Raw genomic sequence first — 19,411 nt, forward strand, 5'->3', positions numbered from 1 at the left:
TCTTGCAGCGGGTACCTTATCTCTCTCACTAACTGCTCTCCCTCCTATTCACTAACCACCTACAGACACACGGGGGCCCCGAAGAACCCCACTTGGGGGTTGCAGACAAGACAGAAACTCGGGACCAGGTTTGGAGGCACGCATTGCTTGCTGCCCTCTGCTGGACTTGTTAAGGCTCCAGGAAGAACAGCCTGGCTGGAAAAGGATGAACAGATTTAGTGGTCTGCTTTGATGAATGCGTCCAGAATTTTGTTTCCAGAAATATTGAGCAGAGTAACACTAGTTAACACAGGGCATCGAAATGCTGGTGAAGGTGAGGAATAACCCTGTCAACCTGGGAACCTTTAAGATCTTTGGCCTTCTCTGCTTCTCACTCTGAGAGCTAAGCCCCGAATGGTTTCCCCATCCACCTTTCTTCCTGGGGAGAGGGATCTGCCAAAGCTGGCTCTCACAGTGACCTGGCACTTTGTAAACAAAGTGGTGGCCACACTGAGCTCTATGCTGCCAAGCCAACCTTTGCCCAGGGCTCCAAGGCCAAGTGCAGGAATCAGAAAGAGGAGTTTTAAAATGTGCAGGCCTATCTTATTAATGCCAGATCTCCTCTTACGTGGAGGGTGAAGTCTGTGTCCACGTCAGTGTTACGTGGACCACTCCAGTGGGGCCACTCGATCTCAGTAAGTCCAGTTCTCTGGAAGGTTTGTGGCTTTGTGGCAATGGTGTAGGTGGACTCTTCAGAGCCAATGGCAGCACAGCTAGGAGAGAAACTTTACCCATACAAATAGAGGTACTGATCCCTCTAGCCTGGTCCTTTGCCTAGGTTATGATCATGTGTTCTAAATTTCGTGGAGTTTTTGGGTCCCTATTACAGCACAGAAGGGGGTGTCTCTCCTTATCTCCCTCCTATCTCACTCAATACACATACTCCTTGAGGCAGGGCCAAAACACAGGCTCTCAGAATTCTCAGAATGGCCTGTGGGCCAGATAACCACTTCTAGGGGCAGGAGCTTCTTAAAAACCACTGTCCCTGTACCTTAACCCTAATTCACTTATCCCCCCCCCCCCCACCAATCCAGGGGATTGGGCCTGGGAGTCTATATTTAACATGCTTCTTCAGTCCTGGGATTCAAATATTTCTCTCAAAAGACCGTCAGAAGTTATCTAGGGGATGTTGTAAGGCTCTAGAGTATCACCTTGGCTGTATAGGATACTATCTGGGATCCTACATCCCAGACTCCAAAATCAGCATCATCAGAGAGGGGACCAAAAGACTGGCCTCTATAACTTCCTTCAGGTGATTCTGAATGCAGCTTCCATCCACTGACAGGCTGGCCTGTTCTCAAGTCACATCAGGAGGGGCTTGGGCCTCAATGAGTTAACTCTTAGCTGCCAGGTTGATGGGCTCCATGTAGCAGGATTGCTTCCTCTACTGCTTGGAAGGGTGGGAGAGAGCAAAGGGCCCACTGGGTCAGCTGGAAGCAGGGTGTTTAACTTAAACCCTGTCACTTCCTGGGACCAGATACTGGGCATTGGGATCCCTCCAAAGGAAAATATATCGGGAAAGACAGGGGTTGGCTTCAAGGTTCTGCTACCTCAGAGCAGATCAGAGCCCCAAATGAAGGGGAAATTTGGGGTTGGGGTGGGGGGAGTTTAATGATGGGAAGGGTGGCCTGTGCCTGCGTCTAGTATCAGTAAGGTGGGTAGCTGATTCATCTCCACCGTTTCTACACACGTAGTCCTGCTGCCGCAGTGGGAATGGTAGGAAACCAAGGCCAACACCAGGAACTTGGTTGCTAGAGTGAACCTGGGTAAAGGGCAAGGTTGCTTTGGAGAATTTGGAGTGTACAATCCCCTAGGGCCAGTGGTGTGGCTGGCAGCCCGCACCTTCGCACAGAGCTGAGGGTACTGGGTGGCATCTATAGCCCAAGTCAGGAGTCACAGGGACTGCTCATTAGAATGACTTTTGACAGGTAGCCCCTCTCTTCTCCTCTCTGGCTTTTGATCCTCAGGCCCAGCAGTAATCTGAGAAATCTGAGATGTGAATGCAGGGCAAAGGAGAAGGTCAAACAGGTCCTGGCTATGCCCTTTGCCAAAATGCCTAACTGGCATGGCTGGGTGTGTGATGCTCCTGAGACGGGGAGGTGAGAGCACAGTGGCTATCCACCCTCCCACCAAGCAGCTAGTGCTGTGCACGTGTGTGCTCAAAGTTTCAAGGCCATGATGCCTTAAATCAAACAAACAAACAAACCGAGATACTTCTCTAGGCTCCAGAGATGCTGGGTGCTTGGAGCTCAGGGGCCAGAGAAGCAGCAGCTGTGCCCAGGAACTGGGTCACATCTACACAAAGGATCCAGCTTCATCTCCTCTACCTTCCTCCCTCCCTCCTTTCTCCTTCTGGCTCCTCCTAATTATTTGCTATAACCACTTTTAAGGGGTCATCTACAATAGCTTCAAAACAGAAACCACACGTGCTATTGAAACCAGCAGCTCTCTATTGACACCTTCTGCCACTTTCTGTCTCAAGAGTAGACCACGAGACAAGTTACGTACAAGGACCCTCTGTGCAGTATGTCACGGCCAAGGATGAGAGACAACCCACAGGCCTGCCGGGAGGTGACATTGCCTCTGAGCAAGAGAGGGCTGAGCAGCTGTTGGGGGACAGAGTTCAGTGACTCCGGGGGAGGTCCCCAAGCGCACTGGGCTGCGGAGAAAAGAGCCTAAGAATGAACGCTATGCTGGTCCTTGGATAAAAATAAAAGACAAGGTGGGAAGGGGACTGAACATAACTGCTGGGTTTTCTCTCTTAAAAATAGATCAGAAAGAAATAGTGCAAAATGTCAGTATTTGAAACTTCTTGGTGGGGAGTTCAAGGTTAATGTTACACAACTGCTTCAATCTCTGATTTTTTTTTAAATTAACAAAATTTAAACTTGATATATTCTATAGAATGCATTTACTGGAGTAATGAAGACAGCCAGCATCTGGATAGTGCTAATGAGGGAGCAGCATTTCACATACAATGCGAGCTGAGGAAAGGGAGTCGGGCCTTGAGTCCCTGCAGCCTGGCCAGTCTCTGCTCCAACCACTGCACCCACGGTCCTGGAGGGCATCTGGACCTGGATGCTGGCATGGAGCCTGGTGAGTTCCCTTTTACTCTAAGCTTCTATGGGCTTTTACAGGTGAACATGGTACTATTTTTTTAAGATGAGTTTTAAGTTAGTAGGAAGGGGCCCTCCCTCCCCAGGCTGAGGATCCATGTTCTAAAGCCAGCAGCTCCCACTCCCTAGGCACAGTTGCTCATGGCAACTTTGAACCCGGAGTCCATTGGTTTATTTTTCCTTCTTTTGTTTTTTGGCTGTCTCTCCCTCATCCCTGCCCCAGCTGTTATCAGTGCTGACCCTGACTCCTGTGGCAAGTGGTCACATACCAGGTGGGGCATAGTGATTGGTCCAGGGGTGACTACCTTATCCAAACCCAGCCAATCACAATTCCTCATCAGGCTTTTGTTTCCTAGGAAGTTTTCTCCTGGTCCTGAACCCAGAATGCCAGTAGCTCAGGCCTTCTGACACAGAGTAACTCAGGAACAAAAACTCTGGTTCATTCATATTGGATCCTGTTATCTCAAAGCCAGCTCCCACAATGCCTTGCCCATTTGGTTTGGCTACAGTCACTTCCTGTGAGTTGGATTCTAATCAAACAGAAACTCACAGCTTCATGTGAGCAAAAGCCAGGGCTCACACCCTTCACGGTGTTAGGGATGCTGACGACTAGGACTCAACACTGCCACCTACCATGTGACTCCCACAGGTTCTCGACCTCTCTGAGCCTCCGATGCAGGCCCTGGACTTCTATTTCCTGTTTCCTCAGAGTGATGTCTTGAGGACTGCATCAACCAGTCCCAAGCAGATCAGCAACCAGGAAAATTAACACCATAAGAACAATGAATGCTGACTACCCCCAGAAGTGCATGGTGCATGCTTACCAACCATGCTAAACTCGGGAGATGAAGGGGCAGGGCAGACAGCTGCAATCATTTCCTTCTGGGGTCAGACTCTCTCGGGGTCCATACCACAGACTCCTCCCTGCTCCCAAGACCGTCACCAGATGCCACTACAGAAGGATGTGGAAGAGACAGGGGAGGGAGTCAGGACTTCCACCCCTGGGGGTTCCACACAGCCCGTTACATTCCCTGAACAAAGGTCACAGCTTCCAGGTGCCTTTCAACCCTCACCTTTCAGGTGCAGGGGTAGCTTAGTGCTGTTCTGGGTTCCACTCCCCCTCAGCCTTTGCTCCAGTGTTGACAGTGGTCCTTTCCTGGTTTCTCTAGCTCTTGTCTGATAAAATCCTGCTCTGTGAAGGACGCTGTCCCACGGTCTCATCTGATATCCCTATTCTACTCTAAGCTTCTACACTCAAGCAGGTTTCTCCAAAACTGCAGACTTCAAACCCAAAGAAATGACTTCTTATGAGAGGGAGGCGGCTGGGTTGCAGGAGCTTCCACAGAGCAGCGCAGTGATTTCTGCACAACAGCAAAGATACCTGAGAGTGTATTTATAGAAAGATACAGAGACACGGACAGGCAGCATCTACCTATAGATACAAAGGTTGCCAGAGAGCCACAAAGTGTATTTGCTGATGGCAAACTCAGATTTCACACCCTCTGTCATACAATGGTGCCATCTTGGGAAACCACACTTCTTTATGTGGCTGCTTCTCTCTGTAGCAGTTTCCAAAAGGAGAAGGCTGGCTCCAAGGACAATCCTTAAATACAGGTGCATCCTTCAAAAGCAAAGGGGGGGCGCATGGGAGGAAAGGGGCGCTTCCACATTGTGCATGGCAGAAAAAAAATGATGGGGCTGGCGTGGGCCAAGGTGAGGCAGGAACTCCAGAAAGCACAACTAAGGGTCTAGACTGAGGTGTGGAAACGCGAGGGCGGGAGGGCACTGCAATGCAGTCCACCAAAAGCCCCTGTAGTACGTGATAGTCAGTTAAGGGTGAAGTCAGACCGGAATAACACTGAGAGGTAGCAGCTGTTGTCCTCCGGAGCTCTTGAGGGTCTCTGAAGCTTGGCCAGGCAAGGGTGCGCTCCCGGAAGAGCAGAAGTGGGGCAGCTGGGCTGAGGGCTCCTGTGGCTTGGGAAGATCTGCGTGGACCCTGCAGCTGGAGTAGCTCAAGGACCCTTCCAAACCCAGAGTCACTTCTTGGGTGAGCTATATAATCCCCACAACATATAAATAAAAGTTTAGTTCTGTGTTTCCATATATCTTCTACATGAAAGCTAGCTAAATATTAGTGGAGTAACAATAATTATTAATAACAATAATTGTCATAATAACAATAATTAATAGAATAATAATGCCTCGAGGCGTGGGGGTGGGTCCTTCATGTGACGGCCTGCTGGGGCTTAGGGCTGGTAGAAGTGGTGGTAGTGGTGGTGATGTTCATGATGGTGGTGGTGCTCATGTCTCTGGACGGCCTGCCCAGCCTGGCTCTCATACACCACCACAGCAGGTAGCTCCCTCACCTGCTCCCGACCCATGACTGTGGTGCCTCCTGCAGCCAGTGGGGCCTGCAGGCCCCGGCAGCTGGCCTGGTTCTCCTTGGGTCGATGCTTGTGCTTCTTGTGCCCCAGGGGTGCCAGGGTGGGGAGGAGGGCTGGGCCGGAGGCCAAGTGGGCAGAGGGGGACACAGTGTGGGTGGTGGGCACCAGTGGAGGCCTGCTTCTTGCACCTCTGGCCCCGTGGCTCATCCCCATGTTCTTGCCCTGGGCCTTGGGGGACCTCACAAAGTGCTTGCTCCCATCCTGAGTACCCCGGAGCCGTTGCTGGAGCTCTGACGCCTTGGCAAATGGGGTATCAAGGAGGTGGAAGGAGCCGGGGTCCACACCCTGGGGCCTCCGGTGTGGGATGTGGGCAGCTTCTGGCTCGTGGGAGCGAGAGCGAGTGGGGTTGGAGATTCGAGGGGGCAGCTCTGACTTCTGGGCCACCGAAGGGGAGCCTAGGAACCAATCCAACAGATACTTCATGAGTGCCCACTGTGTGCACTGGGTTGCCCCGGGGTTCCCAGGTGCCAACACTGTCTGAGCTATCGACTGTCTACTGTCCTTTGCTGCTCCACAGGAAAGGGAACCTTCTCATCTGCTGAGGGGTGAGGCCAGATGATGACAGATGAGACTAATTAAGGTGGGTGGAACACTCTACATGTATAAAGGGAAGTACATAGGGAGCGGAGAAAGCACTCAACAGAGGGAGCAGGGGTGAAACAAGGTCCAGGAGCACAGAGGCTGGCAGTGCAGCACTGTCGTGGACCAAGTGGGTACCGGAGCTGTGGCTGATGCGGGGCCAGGGCAGGGATGGCCTAGGTGGGACCACTGCTTTGGCTGGATTTGAAGCCCCCTCATTCTCCTGGGTTTTGCCCAACTTTGTCCAAGTACTACTTTCATTTTGGAAACATCTTTAATGCAACTGTCTCTGAGAAGAGCCTCTGATATGTCCAATAAAAAGTTCCACATCTCCCCAGTCCTCAGGGAACAAAGGCCACTACCCAGCACTGTGTTTTCGGTGGACACCCCGCCCAGCAGTCCCTTACCAGGCCCAAACTGAGACGCGTAGTTCTCTATCCCTGCCAGGTCTAGGTAGTGGTTTCTCCTCTCAATGTTCTCATCCACGCAATGGTGGTAGCAGCCCGGCTGCTCCAGGTGGCTGTCACCCTGGAACCTGTGACAAAAAGTATGTTGACTGGGAAGGCACAGGTCCTGAAGTCTTCCGGGAAGCCACAGGTCAAACACACAGCTCATTCTGCTCTGTGACTTAGGAGAAGGGGTCCAAGACAGAAACCCCTCGGACTGTGCCTTCGTTTCCCTGATGCCCACCATCTGTCCCGTCTCCCCAGTGCCACCCATCCCAAGCCAGCCTTCCACTCAGTTCACTGCCCACCCAGCAGCATCCTAGAATGCTCTGTCTTTTCCAAGTTCACATCAAGGACCGGTCCTTCTCCAACTACATCCTTTAGCGCCAGATGTGAAAGATCCCCACACTTGCCTGAACAGCCTGCCCGCCTTCCTTCTGTTCATGTAGACGTAACAAAGGGACAGACAGCTGCAGGTTTATAAGCCCTTACCTATGATTCTGAAAGAAGTCTGCAAATGAAGGTTTTCCTAGCCCACTGAAGAGCCAGGCCATCCTAAGGGATGGGAGGTTTGGGGTTTGTCTCACTGTTGTGAAGGAATGTGTACATAGTACCTGGTAGAAACATCAGTTGGGCTAGGTCCCGAGGTGCTGTCCTAACCCCATCTAGAGTACATAACATGTCAGGAACAGCCAATATATGTGAATCCAAATCACATGCAGAAAATCTGAAGGATTTTTATATGGAATACAGTGAAGGACTAGGGGTTTGTTTGTTGTTGTTTGTTTGTTTTCCTGGTGTTTTGTTTTTAAATTTAGAGTCTTATTTGTAAATCTGTGCTTCTGAAATAGATCCAGGGCCCCTGCAAAGGACCCAAAATAGGGCCTGCTACTCAAAGTCCTTCAGATGTATGTATCCAGATGGTGCTCAATATATGTTCATGGGCACGAGGCTGCCACCTCTGCCTGCACAAGCTGTACCTGAGAGGGGCTCGTTGCTTCTTCTCCCAGCCACGAAGTTCCTCAGCAGGCTTGGTGTCTGCTCGGGGCCTTGTGCTCTGCAGGTCTGAATCCCAGAATCCCAAGAAATACTAGTCAGTACCTACTCCTGCTCTGCCTGGGACTGCCTGGCACTATGCCCTCGGAGAAAAAAATACCCATCATGCTTTACCATAGCTTTGTGGTAAACTTTGAGTGGGCTTGCCCAGTGAAGATCAAGCTAGCTGTCTGTCCCACTGACCTCTCCAGATTCATAAGCTGCCCTCCAAGGCCTGGACTGCCATCTTCTGCACAACATGTCCCTGTAGCTTCTTGCTACAGTCTCATCTCTGTCTTTGCTTACACAGGGCCTTCCAATTGCAACCCTCCCACCCCAAGTCCAGGGGCCTTCTCCTTCAAGGGCCCGCTGAAGCCGTAAGTACACTAAGCAACTGTCCAGGGAAGCTGGGACTCCTCCCACCCTCCCAGGCTGACTTGGGTCCTTCCTGTCTTTCCCAAAATGGGTACTCGCTCTGTTAACTCTCACCAGTATGGTTGAAAAGGACACTCCTCTTGCTCTGGCTCCCATCGGGGGCCACAGTGAGCTTCACCCGCAGTGTCTTGCTTGATGTGGGGGAATGGTTCACAGAGGAGTCAACCACCTCATAGATGGTGTGCAGCAAGCTGGTGATGTCCTGTTTGAGAGGAAGCAGACACAGCATGTATTTCAGCCGCAATGTACAGTCACCAGCAACCTGAGAGTTGGTGGCCGCCACTATGCTGAAGGCCCCCGGCTCCTTCACACAGAGCTGGAGGCAGAATGGTGGATTCAGTGAGAGAATAAGGAGTAAGAGAGCAAACGGAAGGGCGATCAGAGCTCTGAGTGACTGTGAGCCACTGGGGACCTCAGCAGGATGTGGAACCTCCCAGAGTAGCCTCATCCGGGAGGAGAAGAGTTTAACAACCAGATCTCAACCCTCCTAGGTGACAGGCACCTAGTGATCTTAGCACCCCTGATCTTAGAGGGAAAACCAGAAATGTGATTCTGTCCATATACTGGACTGGATTATGGCCCCCACCATTCCTGTCATCCCCATGCACATTGTGGCTGGATCAGTGAGTGATGGAGGTGACGGAAGAGAGGTTTGTGGGGACAGACGCTGCTGCTCTGTGGCTCTTGCAGCTCACTTGTTCTCTGCCTAGAAGAAGGCAGCTGTCCACAGACTAGGAAGGGAGTGTTCACCAGAGCCATGGGGACTGCTGCCTCAGCCCTAAACTCCAGCCTCCAGGATGGAGGAAGATCAGTTTCTGTTGCTGAAGCATGAGGTAAGTGTCCCTGGAGACAAACTGATCGGTGAGAAACCTGACCAAATATTTCTGGCCTGAGTGGAGATCCCAGCAGTGTTCTATAAGGAGGACCTCAGAGGTTCTGACTGGAGTCGGGAAGAATACCCCTTACTGGGACTTCTGTGCTCTGGGTATCTGGTCAGCTGTCTGAGGGGCAGCCGCTTGCTTTAAAAGCACTCTCCACCAGACACACTCAGCTACTGCCCAGCAATTCTTCATGACCTCGAGAGACTTGGCCTTCTCCTCTGTCTTCCCTCAGGCTGAGGCAGAGACGAATGACCCCAGCGATGCTGTAGCCAGGCATGAACGGTCTATTGTGGCACAGGCATCCCCATGAAACATGGTGGGCATGCTGCTAGGCTGACTCTGAGACCACTCAGAGAAGCCAGAAATCCAGGATCTTCTGAGAAATATCCCAAATCGTCAACATTGACAACTAACTTAATTCTTAACAAAAGCTTGGGAAAGACCAGACCAGAATATGTGTGGGACAGACTGGGGGCAGGGGGCATCAGTTTGAGACTCAGATTCCAACTGCTCCCTCCTGGCACGCTCAGCCGTCCCCCTCTGGTGAGGTCATGCAGAACTCCTCTTCCTGTCCTTCCCATGGCTCCCTGCACAGCTCTGCTACATGCTCTAGAGCTACACCATCTTCCAAAGCCACGATGGAGGTGACAAGCAAGGAAGCCAAGGCCACCGCCAACAGCAGCAAGTGTTGATGTCTCAGAAGCCCTGGGGTCCTGTTTGGCACCTTCAGCACCGAGCTGAAGAAGCTGCTTTGCCACCATCTTAAAAACCAGGGTATGGCACACAGGAACAGGCTTCCACAGATTGGTTCTAAAGACAGTATATTAAATGTGTGGTCTCAGGGTAGCCTATGGGGAGCTGGCGGAGTATTTAGGGGATAAGACCTTGTGGCAAGCCTTCAGGCCATTGAAGACATGCTCCTAAAGGGGACCTGGTCCTTTCTTCTCTCTCCTTCAGGCCCTGAAGTAAGCAGCTTTGTTTTTCCATGCACACATGCCAGAATATGCCGCCTTGCCACAGGGCCAAAACATCAGAACCAACTACTGTGCACTGGAGTAAGCCTGTTGCCTTTTAAAGCTGAGTAGCTCAGTATTTGGTACAGTGGCAGAAAGCTGCTGACGCAGGTGACCTAACTGCTTCCTGTATGACTGAGAGCCCAAAGGTTCCCATGTTCAGCCCACACACAGGCTCCAGGCAGCAGATGCAGCGAGGCAGGAGCCTGTTTTCCGGGACATACCAAAATCCGTGTGCTCGCACTAGGAAGAAGAATGGGAGAGCTTTGTACAGCAGGTTTAAAGGGGAGCTTTGTGGCTAGAGACGGGAGAGGCACCAGGCAGGGTTCTTGACCCAAAGTCAGCATCCTAGCTCCTCAGAAGACACAGCCCAGAGGCTTGCTTCAGGCTATGCTGGGCCACCAGCCTTTGATGGAGGAGGGTCATCTGTCTATGTGTTACTTTCATTGGTTAATAAAGAAACTGCCTTGACCCTTTTATAGGACAGAAAATTAGGTAGGCGGAGTAAACAGAACAGAATGCTGGGAAGAAGGCAGTGAGGCAGACACCTCAGGCAGTCGCCATGCTTCTCCTACCCAAGACGGACAGTGGTTAGAATCTTCCCGGTAAACCACCACTTTATGGTGGTACACATTAGAAATGGGTTAATCAAGATGTGAGAGTTAGCCAATAAGAGGCTAGAGCTAATGGGCCAACCAGTGTTTAAAAGAATATAATTTGTGTGTTGTTATTTCGGGGTATAAGCTAGCCAGGCAGCCGGGAGCCAGGCAGCAGAAACGCAACCCACTGCTCCTTCTACATGCCTTCCTTGTGGCTTCTTCCTCTCATCACCGAGGACATGAGTAAGAAAGGTGAAAGGAGCATCTGTCCCTGTTGCTTCTTGCAAGGACTTTGCAGGAGGGTCTATGCACAGGAGGTGCCTCAGCATGTATACAGCAAGGAGAAAGGAAGATGGCAGTCACCAAGAGCTGGCCATCTTCACTGTGGGGTGTATGACAAAGATGTCACACAAGGCCCCATGTGTCCTAGGCATCTAAGCTGGCCGAGAAGCCTGTGAGATTTGACTCTGGGCTGAGTATGGAAACTTTTAATGGGAGAAATTCCTGAGAGGGAGGGATCCAGGCTAGAAGTGGGAGCATTCAGTGCCATGGAGAGAGTGTACAGTAGGACAAGAACAGCCATGTGTAAGCCCTGTAGTATGCATACTTAAAGTAAGCCCCCAGAACTGAATTACAGGTGGATGAGTCAATGCATTCCTGTTGTTGTTAGCTGCAACAGGACGAGCTAGGATCCCATCACTCACAGGCCAGGGTCCTGCATAGTTAAACATTAGTTAGCCTCCTCCTCCTGCCTGGTTCTTAGCCCCCAAGCTACAGCTTGGGACAGAGGTGGGCTCTGTAAGCCACATACCCCTCAGAGAGCTTAAAGGTGACTTCCTGCAGATGCCGTGGAGAAGCTAATACTTGTCCCAACCTAACTGGGATAAGGAGATATGGAGGCCAAGCTTTCATTACTCTGGAGACACTGCAGGCCCACATGCTGGGCCACTGGAGAGGACAAAGCCCACCCACCTGGTCTTACATCTCCACACAGGTGCCAAGCACCATCTCTAACAGACCCCTCCTCAAAGTGCAGTCAGGCCTGGGAGGAAGAGGGAAGGATGCTGAGCCTGAGCCCACCTTGGCTTTCCTGGCCCCAGAATGAAATCTGGGTTGCTTGCAGGGCCTAAGACCCACTACTCTGCAAAGGGGCCATGGGCCAATCTCCTTCACTTCTTAACCAGAGATCAGCTATGCAGGCACACTCCCAGGCCAGCGTGCTGCAAGGCTGAGCCAGCTTAGCATTGGGATGTCCCTCCAAGAAGCTGTTCCCTCCTGTCCCGTTGGTGTTTTTTGCTTCATTGGGTTGTCAGAGCAACACACGGGGAACTGAGACTGTGTCTCCCCTGCTGAGTGCTTAGCCTGGTACACAGCTGTTGCAGAGACAGAGGCATGGAGAAGGTGAGAAGAACTTGGGAGGAGCTGTAGGAGGCTCTGAATGGGGGGAGGACTGAGACCAGTCACAGCCACTGCTTGCTCCTGTCCTGTGTGGCCTTGGAGGCTCACTGAAGCAATCAAAGGTAGCTGCTAGAGCTTGGGAACTGCAAGAGGAAGGAAGTAGGAACAGATTGTTGGAATCTGGGATTCCTCTCTGGGAAAGCCTTGAACTGTGCTGCTGTCTCCCACCTCTCCCCAGTAGGATACCCCCAACCCTGGACTGTGAGGTGCTCAGCTGTACTCATTCTGGCCCTTCTCCTCACAGACAGAGGCCAGCACACCCTTCAGGATACTCCCAGCAGCTTTTCTCCACAATTCCTTCCCAGCCCTGCCCCCACCAGGCGGGAGGAGGGGGGCAGCAGACTCAGGCTGAGTCCAGCTCCTATGCCTGAGGGCTGCCAACAAGCACACTTACCTCACGGGTGACTTTGCCATTGTTGTCGAAGTCATACAGAGTGAAAGTCCATTCCTGTCGGCTGTCCTCCTCCACAGAAACATCACACTGAAGCTCCTACAGAAAGACAAGTGGCTTGTTTACTTACCAACTACATAATCACCTTACCTGGGGACCAGTGGTTAAGGCCTTGGGCACCCTGGCTATTCCCCGACACTGGGAAAGGCAGAAGAACTATGACTAAGACATGACAAGCAGGGGAAGAGGCTGAGGCCTAAGCAGGACATACAGGTCTCAGGGCACCAACAACCTCTAATGTTCGAAGAAAAGGAAACACAAGGAGTCTGACAGGAGACTGTGGCCTTACAAGGCTAAACTTCAACCAAAGGTGAGAAGTTTCTGGAAGGTGACCAATGACTGGGAAGCCAGGCAAGATCCCAGGACGGGCAACTGAACTGGGCAGCAGCAGGCTGGACATGAAGAGGTAAAACTCCAGTCTGCCCAGACTCCTCCTGGCACGGCCCCAACAGCTGTACCATCCTGGACAGGTCGCTATGTTTCTGAGGCTTCATTTTCCTTTCATATAAAATACAGAAAATGATTGTATCTATCTTCTGTTCTGTAAGGTTGTCAGAACACTAGGTCCCTTTCCATGTGGCCCTCCATCAGCTCAGAGTTCCCAGGTCCTCTGCCGCTATGGGGACAGTTGTCATACTTCTACCTCAACTATCCTGCTTCTCTGCCAGGAGCAGCTCTACAGGGCCAGGCATCAAAGACCCAGAGGTGACCTGATCAATAGGATGGCAGACTCCGTGCCCCAGCTCAGAAAGCACGAAGACAGGCCTCACCACACGGAAATGCCTGTTATCTGGAGTGTGCGTGGCCTCACCACATGGAAATGCCTGTTATCTGGAGTGTGCGTGGCCTCACCACATGGAAATGCCTGCTAACTGGAGTGTGCGTGGCCTTACCACATGAAAATGCCTGCTATCTGGAGTGTGTGTGGCCTCACCACATGGGAATGCCTGCTATCTGGAGTGTGCGTGGCCTCACCACAAGGAAAAATGCCTACTAACTAGAGTGTGCGTGGCCTCACCACAGGGATTTTGAAATGCCTGCTATCTGGAGTGTGTGTGGCCTCTCTACAAGGAAAAATGCCTACTAACTAGAGTGTGTGTGGCCTCACCACCACAAGGGGAAATGCCTGCTAACTGGAGTGTGCGTGGCCTCACCACAGGGGAAGTGCCTGCTAACTGGAGTGTGCGTGGCCTCACCACATGGAAATGCCTGCTATCTGGAGTGTGCGTGGCCTCACCACCACCAGGGGAAATGCCTGCTATCTGGAGTGTGTGTGGTCTCTCCACAAGGAAAAATGCCTACTAACTAGAGTGTGCGTGGCCTCACCACCACCAGGGGAAATGCCTGCTATCTGGAGTGTGTGTGGTCTCTCCACAAGGAAAAATGCCTACTAACTAGAGTGTGCGTGGCCTCACCACCACCAGAGGAAATGCCTGCTATCTGGAGTGTGTGTGGTCTCTCCACAAGGAAAAATGCCTACTAACTAGAGTGTGCGTGGCCTCACCACCACCAGAGGAAATGCCTGCTATCTGGAGTGTGTGTGGCCTCTCCACAAGGAAAAATGCCTACTAACTAGAGTGTGTGTGGCCTCACCACCACAAGGGGAAATGCCTGCTAACTAGAGTGTGCATGGCAAGCAAGGTGTTCTACCTGCAGCCGCTGCTGCTTGAAGCTGGCTTCCCTCTCTGGTTCTCAAGTAGGTCCTGCTGAGTCCACAGCCGGCCTTCCCTCATCCACGACATGCTAATCGGACACCTGCCAAGTGCCCATTCTACTGAGGAAGTACCTGATGTGATACAACACATGGCACACATACACACCTGTACATATGTGCCACACTGGTTCACTAGCTATGCCACTTGTCAGAGTGACTAGCATGTCACCTAGACCACACTGCTTGATCAGCAAGGGCAGGAACCAGAAACCATTCCTATTTCATTGCTGGTCTCCTGGTGAGCAGCAGGGCTCTATGAACCCTAGGGTAAAGAAGGAGGCCCCAGTGTTCCGAGCAAGGAACCCTCTGTGGGCTGGGAGCACCGAAAGCTTCCAGAACCCTGCAGGTCCTCACTAACCCCACAGTCCAGGGAGCCTGAAACGTAAAGGGACTTGGCCTGAACTCCCAGCTTCGTGCCAACAGTAGACCTGAGCCCTGTGGTCTCAGGAAGGGAGGGACAGGGAAGCAGTGTGGCACTGATGTGAGGGATGCCAGCAACCTCTACCATCTCAGCCTCAATGTGAGCTCTCGCTCTGTGCTTGGTCCCTGGAACTCAGCTGCCCATCCTGTAGCACTGCTGGGGCCAGAGAAGGGCAGGAGGATGGGCGATATGGGGGCGGGGAGGCTATCCTTTGTGTTGTCTGTGTGGTTTAGAAACTGAAGTCCAGATAGAATCGAGGCCCTGCCCAGAGCCTCCAGTCTTAGATTCCTCCATACCAGAGGAGGCCCCATATGTCTCAGGTCAACCTCTGGGGGTGAAATGGAAAGCTTAAAGAATCTGAGGATCCTGTAAGAGGGCAACAGGCCCAAGGACCAGAGCCGTCTCCCCATGTACAACCCCGCCTTGTTGTAGGGTCCTATTATTGTGTACTTGCCACCACTCACGTGGGGAGGCCATCACTGAGATACTATGGTCCAGAGGCAGCAGGAAGGATCTCCCACAGAAGCAACTATCCACATAAGAGTTAAGAGGTCCTCCCTTTTAGATGGACCTCAGTTTACCCCTTCTGGAGCACCACCATGACTCACAACCCTCCAAAGCAAACTTACTTCAAACTTCAGCTGCTTCTTGGAGCCGGGACCAGGGTCATTCACTTTCTCCATTCTCTTCTCATCTCCACTGCCCAGGCTGTCAGTCTTCTCGGGCGGCAGGGCCACTGTGGGGAAGCAGAGGGAAAGGAGAGGAAAATCAAGATCAGGGTGGCTATGCCCTGTCCTCAGGCCAAGAGTGCCGGGCCCCTCCTGCCCTGCCTCTTGGCTGTGTTCCATGTCCTTTGATTCTTTGGCCCTGATGATGCCACAGGCTGCCCCAGAGAACGCCTCTGTGGCATAGCCACACCAGTTACTCGGGTTTCCCTGTAGCCTCTTAGACTCCTACTCTGTCCCAACTTTACAGCCTGGAATAGCAGTCTGCAGACTGAGTACCTGGTAGAGACAACCAGCCACTTAGCAGGGCTGGGCCTGGAGAGGTGTTTAGGGGACTGGACAAGGTGTGGGACCTTAGCCTTCTGTATTCACTGCTTCCTATACTGACACCGTAGGATCCTCAAAGATGCTAATAGTGGGCAGGGCGGAGGGATGGGAACTGAGTTAACACAGTTTGAAGAAGGGTCTATGTATATGTATATGCATATGTATATGTATATGTATATGATGTGGTGAAGAACACCGTGTACCACACAATGGCCTCTTCAGGGATTGCACTCACTCTGACCCTTGCCCTTGGCCTCTGCTCACCTGGGGCCCTTCTGTCTGCAAAAGGGCATGGTCTTCTGTGTGTCTGAGTCTCAGGAGCAGAGAGGGAATGTGAAATTTGTGGCCCACTGGCACCATTTTTCTGTGTCCAAGAGGTGCCAGTCTGGCACCACCATCACCCTAGACCCAGAACCCAGGCTACAGGTTTCACCATGTAACAGAATGCCACACAGGAGTCCTCTGACCCTATCCATGTGACACAGGGGGATTTAGTTTACTTTTCTAGAAAATGCTCCCATCTTTTCCCTCCCCAAAGTTCCCCAATGTCCTGATACAGTGACTTTGCTGTACTACTTTGAAGGGAACAAACTGAGTACGGCTCCTGACCTAAGAAGGCTAGGTTGCCGGAGGGCAGCCGAGATGGCTCAGCTAGACCAATAGTTCCAGTTGAACCTTTTGGGGATGTCATGATCATGACAAAATGAGGTACAGGTCAGGAAACTGGGGCTCTGCCCCCATCCCGCTCAATTCACAATTGAGCACCTAAGCACAACAAAGAGTAGGGGGTGCAGTGGGGGAGGGGCACACAACCCTTGCTTTGTTCCTACTCTCCAAGTCAGGACCCTCTTCCTGCAGCAGTCCACACGGTACCACGGAACTGGCAATCAATGCATGGGCGATAGACTCTCATAGTAACTGGGCCCCACCGCCCTCAGCACTGGCTATTCATTGACTCTATCTTCACTGGGACCTTGTGAGGCGGTTACTGTTATTAACTCCATTTACCAGATAGGAAAACCACAGCATAAGAATACTCCAGGCTCTCAGACACCACAGTCAACTACAAACTGGCCTGCAGCAGTGGTTCTATCCCCTGGGAACCTCTCTTTTCTCTCTCCCTGCCTTGGCATAGCCAATACCCGCAGGAGCCTCCAGCCATTAGTGTCCCGAGAGCCAACAACCTCTAATGCCATCACAACTGCTAACTGTGGAAATGCTGTTACTGCAGAGTAAAAGCAAAGGAACACAAAACTAGAATGGCCCCCTTCTCCGAGGCTCCAGGGGCCCAGCATGCTTACTGTATGCCAGGCAGGCCACTGGCCCACTACTTTGGATTCCATCCTTAATAGTCACATCCTGATCTTATTGGTCAGATATCCTCCTCCAGGGGATCCTGAATCCAGGAAGACCAGCTGGAGACCCACCAGGGACTCAAAGACAGTCAAGTACCAGCTACTCAGTCTATCCAGTGCCCACTGAGCCACAGATGCTATCATGAGTCCAGAGAGAGCACGCAGTATGGCCATGCCATTCAGGCACCGGGGCAGGTGGCCCTCTTGCTACCCCTTGAAGAAGGGAGCTCTGCTGAGCCTTAGCTTCAGGTGCTACCAACGTCTCCAGAACGTGCAGGTGTTCCTGCACGGCTGGGCTGTGCAGGAACACCACAGGTGAATGGCATTTGGTGCTCCTGCTTTTCCGATCCAGGTAGCTTTAGGAAGTCTGTACGGGGGAGGGGGGAAGGGTGGTGTTTCTTCACCCTTCTTGGTGAGCCAGGGATGCTGTTCCTCAGCAGACAGCATCCTCAAGCCAGTTCCAAGAGAGAACTGTGAGGAGACTGTTGGTCAGACACCACGGCAGGTGCTCAGTAAGCGCTGACTGTGCCTAGTCCCAGCTGGTAGCTCAGGTCCGAACTGTCTCCTTTGCCCCAACCTGCCCCCTTTGCAGGAACTATAGAGACATCACAGCCTGCAGAACCCTGCTCCTCCCCCTCCCAGAGAGAGAAGAGGAAGCAGAAAGCAAAACAAAGCCGAGTTCCATCTTCAAAGCCACTGTCTGGCTCTGCAGAGGTCCCGCTGATGCGAGCTGGCCAGGCTTATCGAAACCCGACTTCAAGTTCAAAGTGAAGTTATCAGACGAGCACCTCCAGGTTCAATGTCGCCTTTCATGTTCCACTTGATAAGCCCAAAGACAAGGAACCGCTGTTCCGTTCTCTCTGGAGTGCCCTTGCTGCCATGCTAGAAAGCATGTCTTCCTTTGGGACCTCCCTGCCCCTTCCTTTTTCCCCACCTGGAGTGGAAAGCACCCCCTTTTATCCTCATGTGTCCTCCCTAGAGACCAGAGAGGTGTAGGCTGTCCTCTCTTCCCCAGCAGGTCCCTCACGCTGTCCTGTCCCAACAAGCCTCCAGGGTAGCCCCAGGTGGTCATGTCAGTGAGCATGCAGAGCCTTCCAGCCTGGGCAGGGCAGAAATGAACAGCAGGCCCTGGAGACATGCTGCCCCAGGGTTGTGAGGCTAGTAAGACTCCTGACACTCTGTGCCCTATTAAAGAAGACCTCTCACCTCTATTGTCCCTGATCAAGTGCCAGAAGAGGAGGCAGAGAACCCACAGAAAACCATGCAGGACCGGGGTCAGATGGAGGGGCTAGGATTTCGACAACTGGCATGGGATTCGCAGATGACCCCTCTGAAACCAAACCAAGGCAAAGGGTATTGTGCCCAGGTAGCTAATCAGAGCATCTCTACTTGGCTACAGCCACTGCCACAAGGCTCAGGCAGCAGCAAACTCTGCTCACAGCAGGCCACCCAAGTCACATACACAGGGACAATACTAAGCTGCCAAAAAGGACTCTAGTACCCAAGACCTCCCTCTGCTTCTTGCTCCTGCTTAAGTGGCTGCCAACCTCAGACACATCTCTCAGAGGCACTCTGGGCATATTCCAACTGCCAGGCAGAGTCACAGCAGGGCACACTGTCAATGCGGCAGGAGAAAGGTGGGCAAAAACAGCATGTTTGGGAGATATGGAGCAGGGTGCCAACTGTGCCTTGTGAGCCACTGGGCCTGAGCCTGGCTTTCTAGGTAAAGCTTAATGAGATAGACCACACTCACTAATCTCTGGCTGCTTCTCTGCACACACGAGAGCTGAGTCACATCATCCTAAGAGTCCTCATGCTCCACACAGCTTAAGATAGGAGCTGTGGGGTTCTCTCTGGAACTTTTTGGTTATTACTGCTTTAGGTGAAAGTGGTCTTCCATATCTTCCAGGGCATATGTTTTGTTAAATAGGACACAGCCTGGAGTTACCTGTGACTTACTGTTTGGCCAACTGGAAACCCTGTGTGGTAATCCAACCTGCTCAATCATTTATTGTGGCCACAGAAGAGAAAAAAAAAAAATAACATACTTCCTTAAAATTGTTTCTCAGCCCAGAAGGACATGGGGGCTGTTTGTGGGGCTCCTTCTCTTTGGAAGCTGCTTTCTGTCCTTCTCACATGGAGGCCATGGCCACCAGAACTGGCTGGCTGATTCTGCAGATGATGGTTCATTCTCTGTACACATCAGCTCCAGCCTGGCCGCACTCCACCCCCAGCAACTGCCAGATTAAATGCATTACTTGACCATCTTCACCCGGCTCCCTTTGAAGTTCCCTTCTCAAGCTTCAAAATACCTTTTGGAGGGAGATCAGACAGCATTAAACAGAATTACTAATTAATTAAGCAAAGTTAAAT

The 19,411-nt window shown here is 52.0% G+C and overlaps 1 protein-coding gene across 1 annotated transcript in view; it reads right to left on the reverse strand.

Annotated features, from left to right (window-relative positions):
- Positions 1–4,513: 4,513 nt before the first annotated feature.
- Positions 4,514–19,411, reverse strand: part of Nkd1 (NKD inhibitor of WNT signaling pathway 1) — a 69,233-nt gene continuing 54,335 nt past the window's right edge. Inside the window, exons 5-10 of the mRNA XM_038313332.1 lie at positions 15,261–15,367; positions 12,440–12,535; positions 8,149–8,296; positions 7,605–7,689; positions 6,586–6,713; positions 4,514–5,994 (exon numbers count right to left, since the gene is read on the reverse strand). Coding sequence (XP_038169260.1) covers positions 5,402–5,994; positions 6,586–6,713; positions 7,605–7,689; positions 8,149–8,296; positions 12,440–12,535; positions 15,261–15,367 — 1,157 coding nt within the window. The 3' untranslated portion in view covers positions 4,514–5,401. The remainder of the gene's footprint in view (positions 5,995–6,585; positions 6,714–7,604; positions 7,690–8,148; positions 8,297–12,439; positions 12,536–15,260; positions 15,368–19,411) is intronic.

This window comes from Arvicola amphibius, chromosome 15 (assembly GCF_903992535.2).
Source record: "Arvicola amphibius chromosome 15, mArvAmp1.2, whole genome shotgun sequence".
In the NCBI taxonomy this organism is placed as follows: Eukaryota; Metazoa; Chordata; class Mammalia; order Rodentia; family Cricetidae; genus Arvicola; species Arvicola amphibius.